At 41.8% G+C, this 19,495-nt stretch overlaps 2 protein-coding genes across 2 annotated transcripts; both read left to right on the top strand.

Moving 5' to 3' along the window:
* The first annotated feature begins 1,617 nt into the window (after nucleotides 1-1,617).
* Nucleotides 1,618-3,568, top strand: COA6 (cytochrome c oxidase assembly factor 6). Its single transcript, XM_078779287.1, has 2 exons — nucleotides 1,618-1,902; nucleotides 3,153-3,568. Exons 1-2 carry the CDS (start codon nucleotides 1,759-1,761, stop codon nucleotides 3,246-3,248), a joined length of 240 nt encoding a protein of 79 aa, XP_078635413.1. The 5' UTR covers nucleotides 1,618-1,758; the 3' UTR covers nucleotides 3,249-3,568.
* Nucleotides 3,569-16,588: 13,020 nt separating this feature from the next.
* On the top strand, nucleotides 16,589-19,261 carry LOC137428307 (homeobox protein otx5-A). The gene is made up of 3 exons (XM_078777241.1): nucleotides 16,589-16,691; nucleotides 18,329-18,480; nucleotides 18,623-19,261. The coding sequence occupies exons 1-3, from the start codon at nucleotides 16,589-16,591 to the stop codon at nucleotides 19,259-19,261; spliced, it is 894 nt and encodes a 297-aa protein (XP_078633367.1).
* Nucleotides 19,262-19,495: the final 234 nt, after the last annotated feature.

Here is a 19,495-nt window from a genome sequence, read left to right as displayed (position 1 = left end):
TCCGCCCAAAATGTGTTTGCACTCATATCTCAAGGACTATATATTGAAACTAGCTGGAACTTGAAAGATACATCGGCCAATATGTCTAGTTAATGGCTTTCGAAACAAATTCCACCTAAGTGCTATAGTTTTTGCTTTAAAATTATATATATATATATATATATATATACATGAGTAAAAATATATACACACTTTATAACTCTTCAAAATACAATTACATTAATCTAATGTGCTGGCCCAATGACCTAATGGATAAAGCATCAGACTCCCAAGCTGGGGATTGTGGGTTCAAATCCCATCTGGGTTGATTTTTTTTTTTCCCCCCCCCCCCCCCCTTACTTTTTCAAGTCTTTAATATAATCTTGAATAATGAGCAAGCAAACACCTGTACAATGAGCAAATGCATTTTGTTCATATTTAAAACGTAATTATCCTTAAACCTGAATTTCAACATCTTTATGAGTATTGCATCACATAAAATTGCTTATTGTATGGAAATCAAGGGCGGCGTAAAGCGCCCATTCATTTTTTGGCTACGGTTTATCTGTATGCAACTTTAACATGAGGACTGAAAATTCGTTTCTCAGCTTCTACTGGTATATTGTATATATTCTTGGGTAAAATGTCAGGAGCATAGAAAAGGCCCCTTTATATAAGAGTATGTGCCATGGGGCAAAGTATAGAAAAGAATGGACATTCCATAGCTTGTAGAAAATGCCAAACAATACAAAATAAGGGGCATTCAAAAAATCTCATGTGCATGCTGGACTACCCTTGTGCGCTGAGGAGTAACCAAGTAGGTAATGCTCTATAAAAGTTCATATGAAGGGGCGCCCTGCATCTCGCAAATAAAATACATTTACTTCTTCATGCAGCTGTATGAATCAAATTGGAGCCCCTTTATATGAACTTTTCTAGACCATTACTTGGTTCCTCCTCAGAACATTGTTGACAATTGATAATTGCAGACAGTTGGACATTTGTATGGTACTTCTACAAGTGGCATATATGATGTTAAATGTAGTGGATGTTTTGCGTGAACCATTATGTTTGGTCGAGGTAAGACGTGTCCTGGACTGCTCATGTTCATGGTACTCACCAGGCTTTGGAAGATGGAGAAAGGCCTGAAAGATGGGACTTCACATGAGCCTCGTATGGCTCGTCTAAGGGTCGATCCAAGCTTTTGTGAAGTGTTTGCAGGCTACGTTCGGTTTTGAGATGGCATCACGAGCTACTTTCCATTGCCTTGGTAACTAGTGACGAGGTTTAATCAGGACAGCTGGAGATGTAGAGGTCTCAATCATTTGATCGCAAAACGTGTCATTTAATCAAGCTCTCATTCGTTAATACCACCGTCCCACTGATATATTCTTTCTTTTGTGATTCTCTTGTCTAATGCATCTCTTCCCATTGATATCTTTTCCTCTTACCCTTAGAAGCCTGGTGTTGGCTTAGCGGTTAGGGTGCTGGCTTGGGATCCTAGGATCCTGGGTTCGAATCCCGGCTGATCGCTGAATTAATGCCAGGGGGGTTGACTCAGCCTGTCATCCTTCTGAGGTTGGCAAATTGAGTACCAGTTCACTGGTAATTCCCTGTGTGTTGCAAGAGGCGACTAACAGGGTTGGAAGGGCATCCGGCTGTAAAACATTGCTTCAAAAAGGGGACCACGGTGCCCAGAAAAGGCCAACCCCCACTCTGTGGGGAAAAATGGCCTCTAAAGGTGGTTCTTCGTTTTCTTCTTACCCTTAGAAGGCCTCAATGTCAGCACCTTCAGCTGCCGACCGGCGTCGCTGCTGGGATGCACGGGATTCCCTGTGGGTTTGCATGGATGAGAATCCTGGAAGTCTATCAGCGTGTTCACAACAGCGGAGCAGATACGAAGAAATTTGTCCAAGTACATGGGTATTGTATAAAAAAAACCTTAACAGAAAGAGCCTCGCTGTCCTTGTTTCCCTCGTCAGAGGCGGTGGTGTTGCATTTGGGTCCTTATGTGTCTTTGTGTGTCCATCTGCACAGAATGAGAGTACGTCTATGAATTACGTACAATTGGAACGCGAGTACACCTTTAATTTTAAATTACGTACAATTGGAACGTGTGAGTACTGTACGTCTATGAATTACGTACAATTGGAACGCGAGTACACCTTTAATTTTAAATTACGTACAATTGGAACGTGTGAGTACTGTACGTCTGAATTACGTACAATTGGAACGTGAGTACACCTTTAATTTTAAATTACGTACAATTGGAACGTGTGAGTACTGTACGTCTATGAATTACGTACAATTGGAACGCGAGTACACCTTTAATTTTAAATTACGTACAATTGGAACGTGTGAGTATTGTACGTCTATAAATTAAGGACAATTGGAACGTGAGTACGCCTATAAATTACGCACCAATGGAGCCTGAGTACGTCTATAAATTACGTACCATTGGAGCATATCCACTACCGAAGATGGACGGAACAGGATGGACGGATTGTCTGTCTGTTTGTCTGTGAACAGGATACCTCAAAAAGTTGTTAATGGATTCGGACAAAATTTGGTGAAGAGGTTGGTTGTGTGACAAGGACGAATTGATTCGATTTTGGTAAAGCTCCGGATCCAGATGCGAGAAAGTTTTAAGTGATTCTTCACTATTGAGAAATAGGGCCAAAAACGACATCTGAGCAGGATATCTTCAAAAGTTGTGGACGAATTATGACAGAACATGGTGGATGAGTTGGGTAGGTGACAAGAACAAGCCGATTCGATTTTGGTTCGGATCCGGATCTAGATCCGGCCTTTCAGTGGGATACAACACGTAAATTGTTCAGCCTGGCGGAGGTATGTGCTCTGCCGAGTGCTGTTCTATTTGACCTGTAATAGGACAGTTGGCTGGCGGAATAGCCTAGAGGTGTGCACACCCACCACTGAGTTGTGTAGCTTAGGTTTGAATCCCGCCTCAGCTACAAACTGCCGTCCTGGTATTTCAAGTGTTCCAAAAGGTCTTTTGTTTCGACTTTTGTCACAAATTTCGACTTTTGTCTTAAACTTTGGTTGTTGTGTTTTTTTTTTTGTTGTTTATTCATCATTTTATTTATTTATCTACTTATGTGTTCTTTTTATCTATTTATACATAATGCTGGTGTTCTATTCATTTTTTTCAGGTTCGCTATTTTGACCGCCGAAGAGAATACCTGAAGTACAAGGCCAAGCTGGAGACTGAGGGCTTTGTACCTCATGATCAGAAGCAGACCTCATGATCACATGACTGTTTTTTCAATATATATATATATATATACATGTCAAATATATGTAATATATCGATAAAAATTGAAGTTGCAACATATCAATGATGCAATAAGACTTGCTTGGTTGCATCAAATGCTCAAATAGACTCTATTTCTACGATGTGAAAATAGTCATCACTTGACTTGTTTCATAACTAAGTCGTATCTATTGAGCATGACTCTTTCAGAGTATCTCTCATCCATCGTACAATCATCGATGGCTTCTCCTGCACTCTCGGTAACACGTTCTGTTGATGCAACGTGTTTGAAACAATAAAAGTTTTACGAGTCGATCATGTGTTGCTTCAGAACTAAAGGTCGATGCAACGGGTGTGTCGAAGCGCAGGTAAAGCCGATGATGACATGAAGAGCACAACCAAGGGATGGATATTAGGGTCAGAGAGATATGACGATAGCAGATAATTCTGAAGCTGTGCCTTGAAATGTCCTTGGACACGAGGCAGCTACTGTGCGTGTTCCCTTGCTCATTTTAAACAGTTAGGTATTTTTGTTTGCGTCAGGATTCCTTTTGGTCTCTACCTTGTTACCTGTGATCCACAACTGTATCCTGATGTTGAATTCCCACTTGCGTTTAACCGACCCAAAGGTTAACGTAGCGAGGTGCGTTTATTGAACGTAATGGCGTTGTGTGCGTATTTTATTATGCTGAGAGCTCGTAATTTTGAGACACATCTGTTTGGACACGTAAACCCCTTGTAAAGCTCCTTACCGTCCATCGTCGTTTTGTAATCTCCCCGCCCGTGTCCTGCGTGACAGCTGACGTCCCATGGAGCAGCTGCGGTGCTTTCAAATTAGCAATCTGAATGCTTTCCTCCACAATCACAGATTCTCTCGAATTTAAACCTGATGAAATGGTCGGCTAAAATCTCAAGAAGATTGATTAAGCATGATGAACATGTGCATTGAATCTCTGATATGCTGCTGGGGAAAGTCACCATCATAGTCGTCCAATTTGATTAAATAATCACCAAATATGGCCGAGGAGAACAGCAACCCACAACCTCGTATTTCATTTCCTCGTTCACCAAACATAATAAACCGTCACAATGGTTCTATCGGACAATAAACCATCGCAATGATATCAGGCAATAAACCGTCACAATGATTCTATGGGACAATAAACCGTCACAATAATTCCATCAGACAATAAACCGTCACAATGATGTCAGACAATAAACCGTCACAATGATCCTATCGGACAATAAACCGACACCATTATCCTATCGGACAATAAACCGTCACAATGATATCAGACAATAAACCGTCACAATGATTCTATCGGACAATAAACCGTCGCAATGATTCTATCGGACAATAAACCGTCACAATGATCCGATCTGATAATAAACCATCACAATGATTCTATCGGACAATAAACCGTCACAATGATTATATCGGACAATAAACCATCACAATGATGCAATCAGACAATAAACCGTCACAATGATTCTATCGGACAATAAGCCGTCACAATGATTCTATCGGACAATAAACCGTCACAATGATTCTATCGGACAATAAACCTTCACAATGATTCTATCGGACAATAAACCGTCACAATGATTCTATCGGACAATAAACCGTCACAATGATTCTGTCGGACAATAAACCGCCACAATGATCCTGTCGGACAATAAACCGTCACAATGATCCTGTCGGACAATAAACCGTCACAATGATCGAATTGGATAATAAACCGTCCCAATGATCGTATTGGACAATAAACCGTCACAATGATCGTATTGGACAATAAACCGTCACAATGCTCGTATTGGACATTAAACCGTCACAATGATCGTATCGGACAATATACCGTCATAATGATCGTATCGGACAATAAACCGTCACAATGATCGCATCGGACAATAAACCGTCACAATGATCGTATCGGACAATAAACCGTCACAATGATTCTATCGGACAATAAACTGTCACAATGATTCTATCGGGCAATAAACCATCACAATGATTCCATCGGACAATAAGCCGTCACAATGATCCTATAGGACAATAAACCGTCACAATGATCCTATCGGACAATAAACCGTCACAATGATCGGATCTGATAAACCATCACAATGATTATATCAGACAATAAACCGTCACAATGATCCAATCGGACAATAAACCGTCACAATGATTCTATCGGACAATAAACCGTCACAATGATCCTGTCGGACAATAAACCGTCACAATGATCCTATTGGACAATAAATCGTCATAATGATTCTTTCGGACAATACGCTGTCACAATGATCTGATCTGATAATAAACCGTCACAATAATTATATCAGTCAATAAACCGTCACAATGATCCAATCGGATATTAAACCGTCACAATGATCGTATTGGACAATAAACCCTCACAATGATCGTATAGGACATTAAACCGTCACAATGATCGTATCGGACAATAAACCGTCACAATGATCGTATCGGACAATAAACCGTCACAATGATCGTATCAGACAATAAACCGTCGCAATGATTCTATCGGGCAATAAACCATCACAATGATTCTACCGGCCAATAAACCGTCGCAATGATCCTATCGGACAATAAACCGTCACAATGATCCGATCTGATAATAAACCATCACAATGATTCTATCAGACAATAAACCGTCACAATGATTATATCGGACAATAAACAGTCACAATGATCCTATCGGACAATAAACCGTCACAATGATCCAATCAGACAATAAACCGTCACAATGATTCTATCAGACAATAAACCGTCACAATGATTCTATCAGACAATAAACCGTCACAATGATTCTATCGGACAATAAACCGTCACAATGATTCTATCGGAGAATAAACCATCACAATGATCGTATCGGACAATAAACCGTCACAATGATGATGTCAGACAATAAACCATCACAATGATCATATCGGACAATAAACCTTCACAATGATCCAATCAGACAATAAACCGTCACAATGATCCAATCAGACAATAAACCGTCACAATGATTATATCGGACAATAAACCGTCACAATGATTATATCGGAGAATAAACCATCACAATGATCGTATCGGACAATAAACCGTCACAATGATGATGTCAGACAATAAACCATCACAATGATCATATCGGACAATAAACCGTCACAATCATTCTATCAGACAATAAACCATCACAATGATTCTATCAGACAATAAACCGTCACAATGATTCTATCGGACACTAAACCGTCACAATGATTCCATCAGACAATAAACCGTCACTGATTCTATCGGACAATAAACCGTCACAATGATTCTATCGGACAATAAACCGTCACAATGATCCTGTCGGACAATAAACCGTCACACTGATCCTTTTGGACAATAAGTCGTCACAATGATTCGATCGGACAATACGCTGTCACAATGATCTGATCTGATAATAAAACGTCACAATGATTATGTCAGACAATAAACCGTCACAATGATCCAGTCGGATAATAAACCGTCACAATGATCGTATTGGACAATAAACCGTCACAATCATCGTATTGGACATTAAACCATCACAATGATCGTATCGGACAATATACGGTCACAATGATTGTATCGGACAATAAACCGTCACAATGATCGTATCGGACAATAAACCGTCACAATGATTGTATTGGACAATAAACCGTCACAATGATTATATCGGCCAATAAACCGTCACAATGATTCTATCGGGCAATAAACCATCACAATAATTCGACCAGACAATAAACCGTCACAATGATTCTATTGGACAATAAACCGTCACAATGATTCTATCGGACAATAAACCGTCACAATGATCCTATCGGACAATAAACCGTCACAATGATCCTGTCGGACAATAAACCGTCACAATGATCCTGTTGGACAATAAATTGTCACAATGATTCTATCGGACAATACGCTGTCACAATGACCTGATCTGATAAACCATCACAATGATTATATCAGACAATAAACCGTCACAATGATCAAATCGGATAATAAACCGTCACAATGATCGTATTGGACAATAAACCGTCACAATGATCGTGTTGGACATTAAACCGTCACAATGATCGTATCGGACAATAAACCGTCACTGATTGTATCAGACAATAAACCGTCACAATGATCGTATCAGACAATAAACCGTCACAATGATTGTATTGGACAATAAACCGTCACAATGATCGTATCAGACAATAAACCGTCACAATGATCGTATTGGGCAATAAACCGTCACAATGATTCTATCGGACAATAAACCGTCACAATGATTCTATCGGGCAATATACCATCACAATGATTCGACCGGACAATAAACCGTCACAATGATCCTATAGGACAATAAACCATAACAATGATCCTATAGGACAATAAACCGTCACAACGATCCTATCGGACAATAAACTGTCACAATGATCCGATATGATAATAAACCATCACAATGCATATATCAGACAATAAACCGTTACAATGATCCAATCGGACAATAAACCGTCACAATGATTATATCAGACAATAAACCGTCAAATTTATCCAATCAGACAATAAACCGTCACAATGATCCGATCTGATAATAAACCGTCACAATGATCCTATCGGATAATAAACCGTCACAATGATTATATCAGACAATAAACCGTCACAATGATCCAATCGGACAATAAACTGTCACAATTATCATATTGGACAATAAACCGTCACAATGATCCTATCGGACAATACACCGTCACAATGATCCGATCTGATAAACCATCACAATGATTACATCAGATAATAAACCGTCACAATGATCCAATCGAACAATAAACCGTCGCAATGATTCTATTAGACAATAAACCGTCACAATGATTATATCAGACAATAAAATGTCACAATGATTCTATCGTACAATAAACCGTCACAATGATTCTATCGGACAATAAACCGTCACAATGATTCTGTCGGACAATAAACCGCCACAATGATCCTGTCGGACAATAAACCGTCACAATGATCCTGTCGGACAATAAACCGTCACAATGATCCTATTGGACAATAAATCGTCATAATGATTCTATCGGACAATACGCTGTCACAATGATCTGATCTGATAATAAAACGTCACAATGATTCTATCGGACAATAAACCATCACAATGATCGAATCGGATAATAAACCGTCCCAATGATCGTATCGGACAATGTACCGTCACAATGATCCTGTCGGACAATAAACCGTCACAATGATCCTATTGGACAATAAATCGTCATAATGATTCTATCGGACAATACGCTGTCACAATGATCTGATCTGATAATAAAACGTCACAATGATTCTATCGGACAATAAACCATCACAATGATCGAATCGGATAATAAACCGTCCCAATGATCGTATCGGACAATGTACCGTCATAATGATCGTATCGGACAATAAACCGTCACAATGATCGTATCGGACAATAAACCGTCACAATGATCGTATCGGACAATAAACCGTCACAATGATTCTATCGGACAATGAACTGTCACAATGATTCTATCGGGCAATAAACCATCACAACGATTCGATCGGACAATAAGCCGTCACAATGATCCTATCGGACAATAAACCGTCACAATGATCCGATCTGATAAACCATCACAATGATTATATCAGACAATAAACCGTCACAATGATCCAATCGGACAATAAACCGTCACAATGATTATATCGGACAATAAACCGTCACAATGATTCTATCGGACAATAAACCGTCACAATGATCCTGTCGGACAATAAACGGTCACAATGATCCTATTGGACAATAAATCGTCATAATAATTCTTTCGGACAATACGCTGTCACAATGATCTGATCTGATAATAAACCGTCACAATGATTATTTCAGTCAATAAACCGTCACAATGATCCAATCGGATAATAAACCGTCACAATGATCGTATTGGACAATAAACCGTCACAATGATCGTATTGGACAATAAACCCTCACAATGATCGTATAGGACATTAAACCGTCACAATGATCGTATCGGACAATAAACCGTCACAATGATCGTATCGGACAATAAACCGTCACAATGATCGTATCAGACAATAAACCGTCACAATGATTCTATCGGGCAATAAACCTTCACAATGATTCTACCGGCCAATAAACCGTCGCAATGATCATATCGGACAATAAACCGTCACAATGATCCGATCTGATAATAAACCATCACAATGATTCTATCAGACAATAAACCGTCACAATGATTATATCGGACAATAAACAGTCACAATGATCCTATCGGACAATAAACCGTCACAATGATCCAATCAGACAATAAACCGTCACAATGATTCTATCGGACAATAAACCGTCACAATGATTCTATCGGACAATAAACCATCACAATGATCGTATCGGACAATAAACAGTCACAATGATGATGTCAGACAATAAACCATCACAATGATCATATCGGACAATAAACCGTCACAATCATTCTATCAGACAATAAACCATCACAATGATTCTATCCGACAATAAACCGTCACAATGATTCTATCGGACAATAAACCGTCACAATGATTCTATCGGACAATAAATCGTCACAATGATCCTGTCGGACAATAAACCGTCACACTGATCCTATTGGACAATAAGTCGTCACAATGATTCGATCGGACAATACGCTGTCACAATGATCTGATCTGATAATAAAACGTCACAATGATTATATCACACTAAACCGTCACAATGATCCAGTCAGATAATAAACCGTCACAATGATCGTATTGGACAATAAACCGTCACAATCATCGTATTGGACATTAAACCGTCACAATGATCGTATCGGACAATATACGGTCACAATGATCGTATCGGACAATAAACCTTCACAATGATCGTATCGGACAATAAACCGTCACAATGATCGTATTGGACAATAAACCGTCACAATGATTCTATCGGCCAATAAACCGTCACAATGATTCTATCGGGCAATAAACCATCACAATAATTCGACCAGACAATAAACCGTCACAATGATTCTATCGGACAATAAACCGTCACCATGATCCTATCGGACAATAAACCGTCACAATGATCCTCAAGGACAATAAACCGTCACAATGATCCTATAGGACAATAAACCGTCACAACAAACCGTCACAATGATGCGATTGGACAATAAACCGTCACAATGATCCTGTCGGACAATAAACCAGCACAATTATCCTATCGGACAATAAACCGTCACAATGATCCTATCGGACAATACACCAACACAATTATCCTATCGGACAATAAACCGTCACAATGATCCTATAGGACAATAAACCGTCACAATGATGCGATTGGACAATAAACCGTCACAATGATCCTGTCGGACAATAAACCAGCACAATTATCCTATCGGACAATAAACCGTCACAATGATCCTATAGGACAATAAACCAGCACAATGATCCTATCGGACAATAAGCCGTCACAATGATCCGATCTGATAATAAACCAGCACAATGATCCTGTCGGACAATAAACCAGCACAATTATCCTATCGGACAATAAACCAGCACAATTATCCTATCGGACAATAAACCGTCACAATGATCCGATTGGACAATAAACCGTCACAATGATCCTATCGGACAATAAACCAGCACAATTATCCTATCGGACAATAAACCGTCACAATGATCCTATAGGACAATAAACCAGCACAATGATCCTATCGGACAATAAGCCGTCACAATGATCCGATCTGATAATAAACCAGCACAATGATCCTATCTGCATTCAGAACTTTGCCAGCAATAATGAAGTACAGTTTAGTTTTCGCTGAATCGTGTTGTCAGCGTTCTAAAGTGGATGATAAATACCTGTCCACATCAATCCGTTTTATTGCTTTACCACCTGTTTATCCACCCGACATGTGGTTGTCGAAAGTTTTACTCCAATTAATTAAATGAATAATTGATAATTATTTAATTTAGATTAATTAAACGACAATGACAATCCTGATACAGGCCTCAAATATCCACGGACTTGATGGACAAAATTATACTCAACAACAACAACAACAGGAAGTTTTTGGCCATTTTCCCTGCTAGAGTGGGGGTTAGCCAAAAACGATAGAACATTATACTCGCCATGCTCATTATGTTGTATGTGCGATCTGCGCATCCAGAAATTTGTGGCCGATGTGGTGATCGTCGGATTTTTTTTTTGATTTTTTTTTGTATACAAACAAGATCGAGGATCATGTCAGAGGTAACATTGATGACAAAAAAACAAATGGACACATAAGACGAAATAAAAGGAGCGGGAGACAAGATGGGGAGAGAGGGGGAAGCACACAAGTACAACATTTGAGAGCAGGCACATCGGAAGATCTGTGGGAGGTAAAGGGATTGGGGGGAGGAGGCGTGGGAAGGAGGTGGGGTGGGAGAGGTAAAAAAACAAAAAAACACATGGACACTGCAAGGACTTCCAGGAAAGAAATCGGTATTTCAAAAAAGGGGATCTGGGGTGAATTAACGGGTGTAGAAAAGATCAGGGTTTTGGATGGGGGAAGATAAGAGATGGTGGTGAACAGCTGTTTTACAGACAACGACCAGACAGCACAGGTCTATAGCGCAAGGCCGCATATATCTCGTACTGGTTCAGTACGTACAATAGCACAGTACAGCAGGCTGCTGCGGTAGATGTTGACGTATCGGGTATATGACCAACGTCATTTTTAATGATATATGGGTTGTGTTTTGGTGGTGGGGTAGTGCTAGTCTTTGGTCTTGTAGACTTCACCATGTGGTGGCCATCTTGGAAAAAATATCAAAAATCCGGAAAATATCAAATACGAAGGTACCTGCTCCTCCTTTAAAAAAAAATAAAGCCCAGGCAAGAAACTAATAGTTTATTTTACTTAGACTTATCTAATGCGCAATCAAAACCTAATCACAAGCATTTAAATAACAAAGAAACATTTACACGTGGCAAGGGCATGTTTAAGAGAGCGTTTAAGACCTTGAAGCAAGAATTAAGCAAAAATGGTATATTGGAAACTGCAATTGTACTCTCATACAGTGCCTTCAGAAAGTATTCACACCCCTTTACTTTTTCACATTGTGTTGCGTTACAACCCGTAGAACTCCGAGATATAATTGTGAGGAGGCATTGATCTGAGGAAGGGTATAAAATAATTTCTAGAGTGTCGAAAGTTCCCAAGAGCACAGTGAGCTCCATCATTAGGAAATGGCAAGATTATGGAACTACCTAGACTTCCTTGAGCGTCCGAACAAATTGAGCAACCAGACAAGAAGGACCTTGGTCAGGGAGGTGACCAAGAACCCAATGACCACTCTGACAGAACTACAGAGTTCCTTGGTTGAGATGGGAGAACCTGCTGGAAGGAACGACAACAGTCTCTTCAGCCCTTCACAAATCAAATCTAAGCTTTATGGGAGAGTGGCCAGACGGAAGCCATTCCTTGTGTTTCACATTGATAGTCGGGTTCACTATGTTTTTTCGTTCAAAATCATGGTAGATTAGCAAATCTATACATTTTTGGAAACGTTATTACATGGAAAATCTGAAAATCAATGTTTACATTTGCCAATTCCGACCAATTCGATTCGACCAATTCGACCAATCGACCAATTCCATTCGACCAATTCGACCATTCGACCAATCGCTTCGATCGACCATTCGACAATTCGATCGATTCGATTCGATTCGATTCATCGAATTCGATTCGATCGACCATTCGACCAATTCGATTTGCCAATCAATTTGACCGACCTTTGCTTGTGTGGAACGGACTGTGAAAACGACGCGGACTATATTGTCGGATACGACACACAGGACAGTGATGACGAACTCTGAATGGCATATTCTGTAATCGTGTATGTTTGATGCCATTGACTGCCTGTGTATATTTTGTCATTGACTGCCTGTGTAGATGTGAAGTTATACTGACTGCATGTGTATATATGATTTTGCTGACTGCCTGTGTATGTTTGGTGATATGAATTATTGTGACACATTTTGATGTTATTAACTGCCTGTACAAAATGATAACATGTATTTGATTATGCAACTTATCGCGAATATAAAGACAGTATTTTGCAATTCAAAACCTTTGATTCGTGTCTTACCATTCCCCATAGCACTAATTTGATACTTTCGTTGGATTCCTTGTCCCTGAAAATATAGGTTTAGTATATTTTTTAAAGTTTTTAGGGTAATTAGAGGCAGAAATAGAACAAAATATGTATTTTACAGTGGCCATTTTGAAAATCCAAAATGGCCACCATACAGGTATCTCTCCAAATGTAAACATTGATTTTTAGTTTCCTTATGCTATAACCTTTCCAAAAATGTATAGGTTTGCTAATCTACCATGATTTTGAACGAAATATAATTTATTGACATAGTGAACCTGACTATGAATGAAAAGCATAAAGGTAAAAGCACCATATGCCGTAATGACATTCGACGTAATCACATCAAATCACCCCTGTCATGTGATCAGATCCTCAGCTCTGATTGGTGTATGTTTGTGAGGGGCATACATACATTATTAATACATACAGACAGACAAACACTGTTCTAGACGGCTTTGTCCTATGGGCTAAGCCATAAAAAAGAAGGATTTGTGTGGGTACAAGGGCACATGGCGAAACTGCAAATGCCAACTTGTGACGCTAGTTATCCCTGCACAGAGGGCAGGATATTTCCAGGAATCCTATTTTGTTATTGCTCTGTATATTAGCCATCGCAGCTATGCTGTGGAAACGGAGAGCCCAAATTAGAAAGGGTGCTCAAGATGCGAGGAATCAGAGAGCACACAGAGATGAGGAGACGAAGGAGCACCGCTCTCAACATGTTGAACAGCAGCGTGAGGCCTCTGCTAGGGAAAGAGAAACTGAGGAGCACCGCTCTCAATGAGTTGGACAGCAGTGTGAGGCCTCTGCTAGGGAAAAAGAAACTGAGGAGCACCACTTTCAATGAGTTGGACAGCAGTGTGAGGCCTCTGCTAGGGAAAGAGAAACTGAGGAGCACTGCTCTCAATGAGATGGACAGCAGTGTGAGGCCTCTGCTAGGGAAAGAGAAACAGCGGCGCACCGCTCTCAATGAGTTGGACAGCAGTGTGAGGCCTCTGCTCGGGAAAGAGAAACAGCGGCGCACCGCTCTCAATGAGTTGGACAGAAGTGTGAGGCCTCTGCTAGGGAAAGAGAAACTGAGGAGCACTGCTCTCAATGAGATGGACAGCAGTGTGAGGCCTCTGCTAGGGAAAGAGAAACTGAGGAGCACCACTTTCAATGAGTTGGACAGCAGTGTGAGGCCTCTGCAAGGGAAAGAGAAACTGAGGAGCACTGCTCTCAATGAGATGGACAGCAGTGTGAGGCCTCTGCTAGGGAAAAAGAAACTGAGGAGCACCACTTTCAATGAGTTGGACAGCAGTGTGAGGCCTCTGCAAGGGAAAGAGAAACTGAGGAGCACCACTTTCAATGAGTTGGACAGCAGCGTGAGGCCTCTGCTAGGGAAAGAGAAACAGCGGAGCACCGCTCTCAATGAGTTGGACAGCAGTGTGAGGCCTCTGCTAGGGAAAGAGAAACAGCGGAGCACCGCTCTCAATGAGTTGGACAGCAGTGTGAGGCCTCTGCAAGGGAAAGAGAAACTGAGGAGCACCGCTCTCAATGAGTTGGACAGCAGTGTGAGGCCTCTGCAAGGGAAAGAGAAACTGAGGAGCACCACTTTCAATGAGTTGGACAGCAGTGTGAGGCCTCTGCAAGGGAAAGAGAAACTGAGGAGCACTGCTTTCAATGAGTTGGACAGGTCCGGCAGCATCACTCCTCTGCAAGAGAGGAGGAAATCGAGGAACACCGCTCCCAAAGATGGTGTTGTGGTGCTAGGCAGCAGAAATGCATGCCGTTATCGTTAGCAATTACCAAAATATTTGTCTTCCCATCAGCAAAGCAAAGGGTTTTCAATGCTAGTATCCAGATAAAACTACAAGTTCTTCCTAAAAAGTAGGTGTAATGTTGGGTTTACGCTTGTATCCTCCACATCGTATGGGCCATGTCACTCACCTCCATTCCAGTGGCATTCAAAGTAAATTATTGAACAAAGTGGTAAATTTCGCATCTGGACAAATCCTCAATGGAATGTGAAGCGGATACTTCAATTTGCAACAGGTGTTTGGAAGAGTTTCACGATCTGCAGGTCAAGAATGGTTTTCGTGTACTTTTAATTCATTTTATTTTCGATATTTGGTGATTGAGCTTTCACCTGAGGATTGAGCAACTGTGTTCCTACACACAGGGTGGCCATGAGGTGATGATACGTTTACAACCTGTAAATAAAGGAAAACCGTGAACATTTCGTGGCCATTTTATGTAATATGTCCGAGGTAAGGTCACATCATTTATCTCGGTGGCGGAGGTTATGTTTTCACCTCTGTCTGTTTGTTTGTCTGCTTGTCTGTGAAGATTGGGCGTGTGACAAGAAAGAATTGATTCAATTTTGGTGAAGATCCGAATGCGCATCTGAGAATTTTTTTCATGTGATTCGTTACCATTGAGTGGTAGGACAAAACCGATATATAGCAGGATATCTCAAAAAGTTGTGGATGGATTCGGACGAAATTTCGTGGACAGGTTGGGCGTGTGACAAGGATGAACCGATTCGATTTTTGGTTCAGGTACGGATCCATATCAGTGGATACAAAACATCAACTGTTCAGCCGAGTGTAAGTATGCGTTCTGTTTTGCCGAGTTTCGTTCTGATTCGTTTAGGGGTTTACCTTTCCAGGTAATTCCACTTCTTGCACTTATTGGTCTGGATTGTTTGTTCAAGTCTCAAACTTTTCTTTGTTTGTCGTCACTCTTAACTTTCTCTGCTTACCCGTTCGTCCTGAGACCTATAGGTGAGTTTGTTCATTGATAACGTCAAATTTGGCAACTAATAGCAATGACATCAAATCTTGTGAGCAACAGGAAAGCGGTGTCAGTGGGGATCGTGGGTCCAGGTCTTTCCAGCACGGAAGGGATCTCCTGCTGCGTGTCCGTTCTGCTAATTGGGCTCCAAGTCCAAGCCAAACCGGACATTGGGTAAGAGCAAAGCTTTGGGGAGGTGTTTTGGGAACCACAGCTGGGAGGGCATGGTGTGAAACGTGGGCCGTTTGTTGCGGAGGAGAGCTGGTGGGTTGATTGGACGGTGATGGAGTGAATCGAACGACACGAAAGAGCGCAACAAACTTGGGGGTGGGAGGAAACTCATGGTAAGGGAGGCAAAGTGGGCACCGACGCAATTTCGACTTCGACTCCCTGAGCAGGTCACCATGGCATACCTGGACCTGAAGCCGGCATCGTACACCGGAGTTACCGGGCTCACTCTGGCTACTCCTGCACTGGACCTGTTCCACCCAGCGCTGGGATACACAGGTTAACCTTAACCCTAATCCTAACCCTAACCCTAACCCTAACCCTAACCCTAACCCTAACCCTAACCCGTTTGACTTGCGTTTGACTCGTACTTCAAACTGAGGAATGTTGACGTTTTCACCGATTACATAAATAAGTTCAGCTCGTTTTGTAAATTCGACCGAGACGGCAATCAGAACACAGCTCATTCCATCAATACTTGGAACAATTGATTCGTATTGTTTTGTTTGTCTTCTTTTGTCTCCTTAAGAACAATGGCTTAAGTTGTTGAATGAACTATTGTTTGGAATCGTCGTAAATCCATCGCAAATCGCCCCTTAGGTGTTTTGAAGCCCACATTTTCAGGTGAATACTGACACATAGTTGTAACGAAAGGAATGATAAATATATCGATTGCGAATCGAGATCAATGATGCTTTTGTAGTTCATTCATGTACATTCGTTCTTCTAAACCCCGAGGGCCGCTTTTTTGTTACCTTTTGTTACCGAAAGCCCCGAGGGCTTTCGTGCCAAAAAGCCTTTAACTTGCTCTTTGCACCTGAGGCGATACCTGGTTTACACGATTCGATTTTGGTGAAGATCCGAATGCGGATCTGGATCCGAAAAGTTTTAAATTCTTAAGTTATTCTTCACCGTTGAGATATGGGGACAAAAACGATATTTATCATGATATTTCAAAAAGTCAGGTTCGAATTCAGATCCGGCCTATTAGTGGGTTGTAAGAGGTAAACTGATCAGTCTGGCGGAGGTATGCGCTCTACCGAGTGCTGTTCTAGTTACCTCCGTCATCAAAGGTGGATGGAGGTTATGTTTTCACCCCTGTGTGTCTGTTTGTTTGTGAACAAAATATCTCAAAAAGTTGTGGACGGATTCGGACGAAATTTGTCAGAGATGTAGCATATGTCACAAGGACGAAATGATTAGATTTTGGTGAAGATCTGGATTCGGATTCGGCTACTAGAATTTTATAAGTGATTCTTCACCATTGGGAGATAGGGCCGAAAACGATACATAGCAGGATATCTCAAAAAGTTGTGGACGGATTTGGATGAAACTTGGTGGACAGGTTGTGTGCGTGGCAAGGAAGAATCGATTCGATTTTGGTGAAGCTCTGAAAATGGATTCGGATATGAGAATTATTTAATTATTTAAGTGATTCTTCACCATTGGGACATCGGACCAAAAACGATACATAGCAGGATATCTCAAAAAGTTGTGGACGGATTTGGATGAAACTTGGTGGACAGGTTGAGTGCGTGACAAGGAAGAATCGATTCGATTTTGGTGAAGATCTGAATATGGATTCGGATATGAGAATTTTTTTTTGTTTTAACTGATTCTTCACCATTCAGTGATATGTCCAACCAGGCGGAGGTATGCTCTCTACTGAGTGCCGTTCTAGTTACACCTGTTTCTCTCTCTGTACTCTGAACACTAGTTAGCCTCCCTTGTTGAGGGAAAGGTTCTCGTAATCGGTATACGAGTCCACACAGAGATCTACTTTAATATATAATTACTCATTCATTGTCAGATCTACTGTAATCTATATATCCCGGGAAAGCTGTGCAATGTTCTTCATTTTTCATGTTCTAAATGTTTGTCTGTCCTCGATGTTCCTTTCACTTTGTCCCCAACAGCAGTTCCGCGCAAGCAGCGGAGGGAGAGGACCACCTTCACACGCGCACAGCTCGACCTGCTCGAGACTCTGTTCGCAAAGACTCGCTACCCAGACATCTTCATGCGCGAGGAGGTGGCCCTCCAAATAAACCTTCCAGAATCACGTGTCCAGGTGAGCTTTTTTGTAAGATCGGGGTGAACCTCAGTTGCAGATTGAATGCAGGTCGTGCCGAGATCCTGAACGTTGTGCAAAATTAGAAAATGACGTGAACGCCATCACTGCGAATCTTTGCGCACGTTTCCATCCCTTGCAGGTATGGTTTAAGAACAGGCGTGCCAAGTGCCGACAGCAGCAAGGCTCCCGCACGGGTAAAGCACGAACATCAAAGCAGAAATGCTCCCCGCAGGGAAATTCTTCCTTGGAAACGGCACAAGATGGAGTCGCTCCAAGCATGGCCGGCGGGCGTCCCGAAGGCAGAATGGCCACCGTACCTGCGGCAACAGGAGCGATCCTGTGGAACCCTGCACCGGGCTCTACAGAGGTTCTCTGTGAGAATAATCCCTCGTGTCAGTCGCCATCGGCCGTTTACCCCTCCAACTACGGGGCTGGCGGCGCGTACCACGACGGCTGCGGCCCAGGTACCACGAACGCGTCCTTGTACCCCGGCGTGGATTGTGGTGGAGCGTACCTGGCTCCGATCCCCGGGATGAGTCCCGTAGACCTTGGCGCCGCCGTAGGATCTGACCTTCTGGCTCCCGTATCCCCACCCGGCATGCTTTCTGTGCAGGGATGCTGCACACTGGGGTCCACGGGGGCTCTGGGGTTCATGCCGTGTTCAGCCGATTACCTCGACTACACCAAGGAGTCAGGAACCTGGAAGCTCAACTTTAATCCAGTCGAGTCGTGTTTAGATTATAAGGATCCAAGCTTGTGGAGGTTCCAGGCATTGTAGTTCGTGTGCATGTTCTGTGGTTGAAAAAGTCTCGTCGGTAAAATCCAGAATCCACATCAACACGAAGTGACAAAAGGCATTCGCCAGGTAAAGGTATTTCAAAATGAAGGCACCACCACCTGGTCCTATGTAGCTGCCCGTTAGGTCCTGAGCCCACCATGATAGGTACTGATGCTATACGGTGCCTCCATTTTGGAATATTGTTTGGGGGGGGGGGGGGGGGGGAGAGAGATT

Source organism: Myxine glutinosa, chromosome 5, assembly GCF_964187855.1.
Source record: "Myxine glutinosa chromosome 5, kmMyxGlut1.1, whole genome shotgun sequence".
Taxonomy (NCBI): Eukaryota; Metazoa; Chordata; class Myxini; order Myxiniformes; family Myxinidae; genus Myxine; species Myxine glutinosa.
Note: the sequence above shows the minus strand (reverse complement) of the source record. Positions and strands in the feature narration are given on the sequence as shown.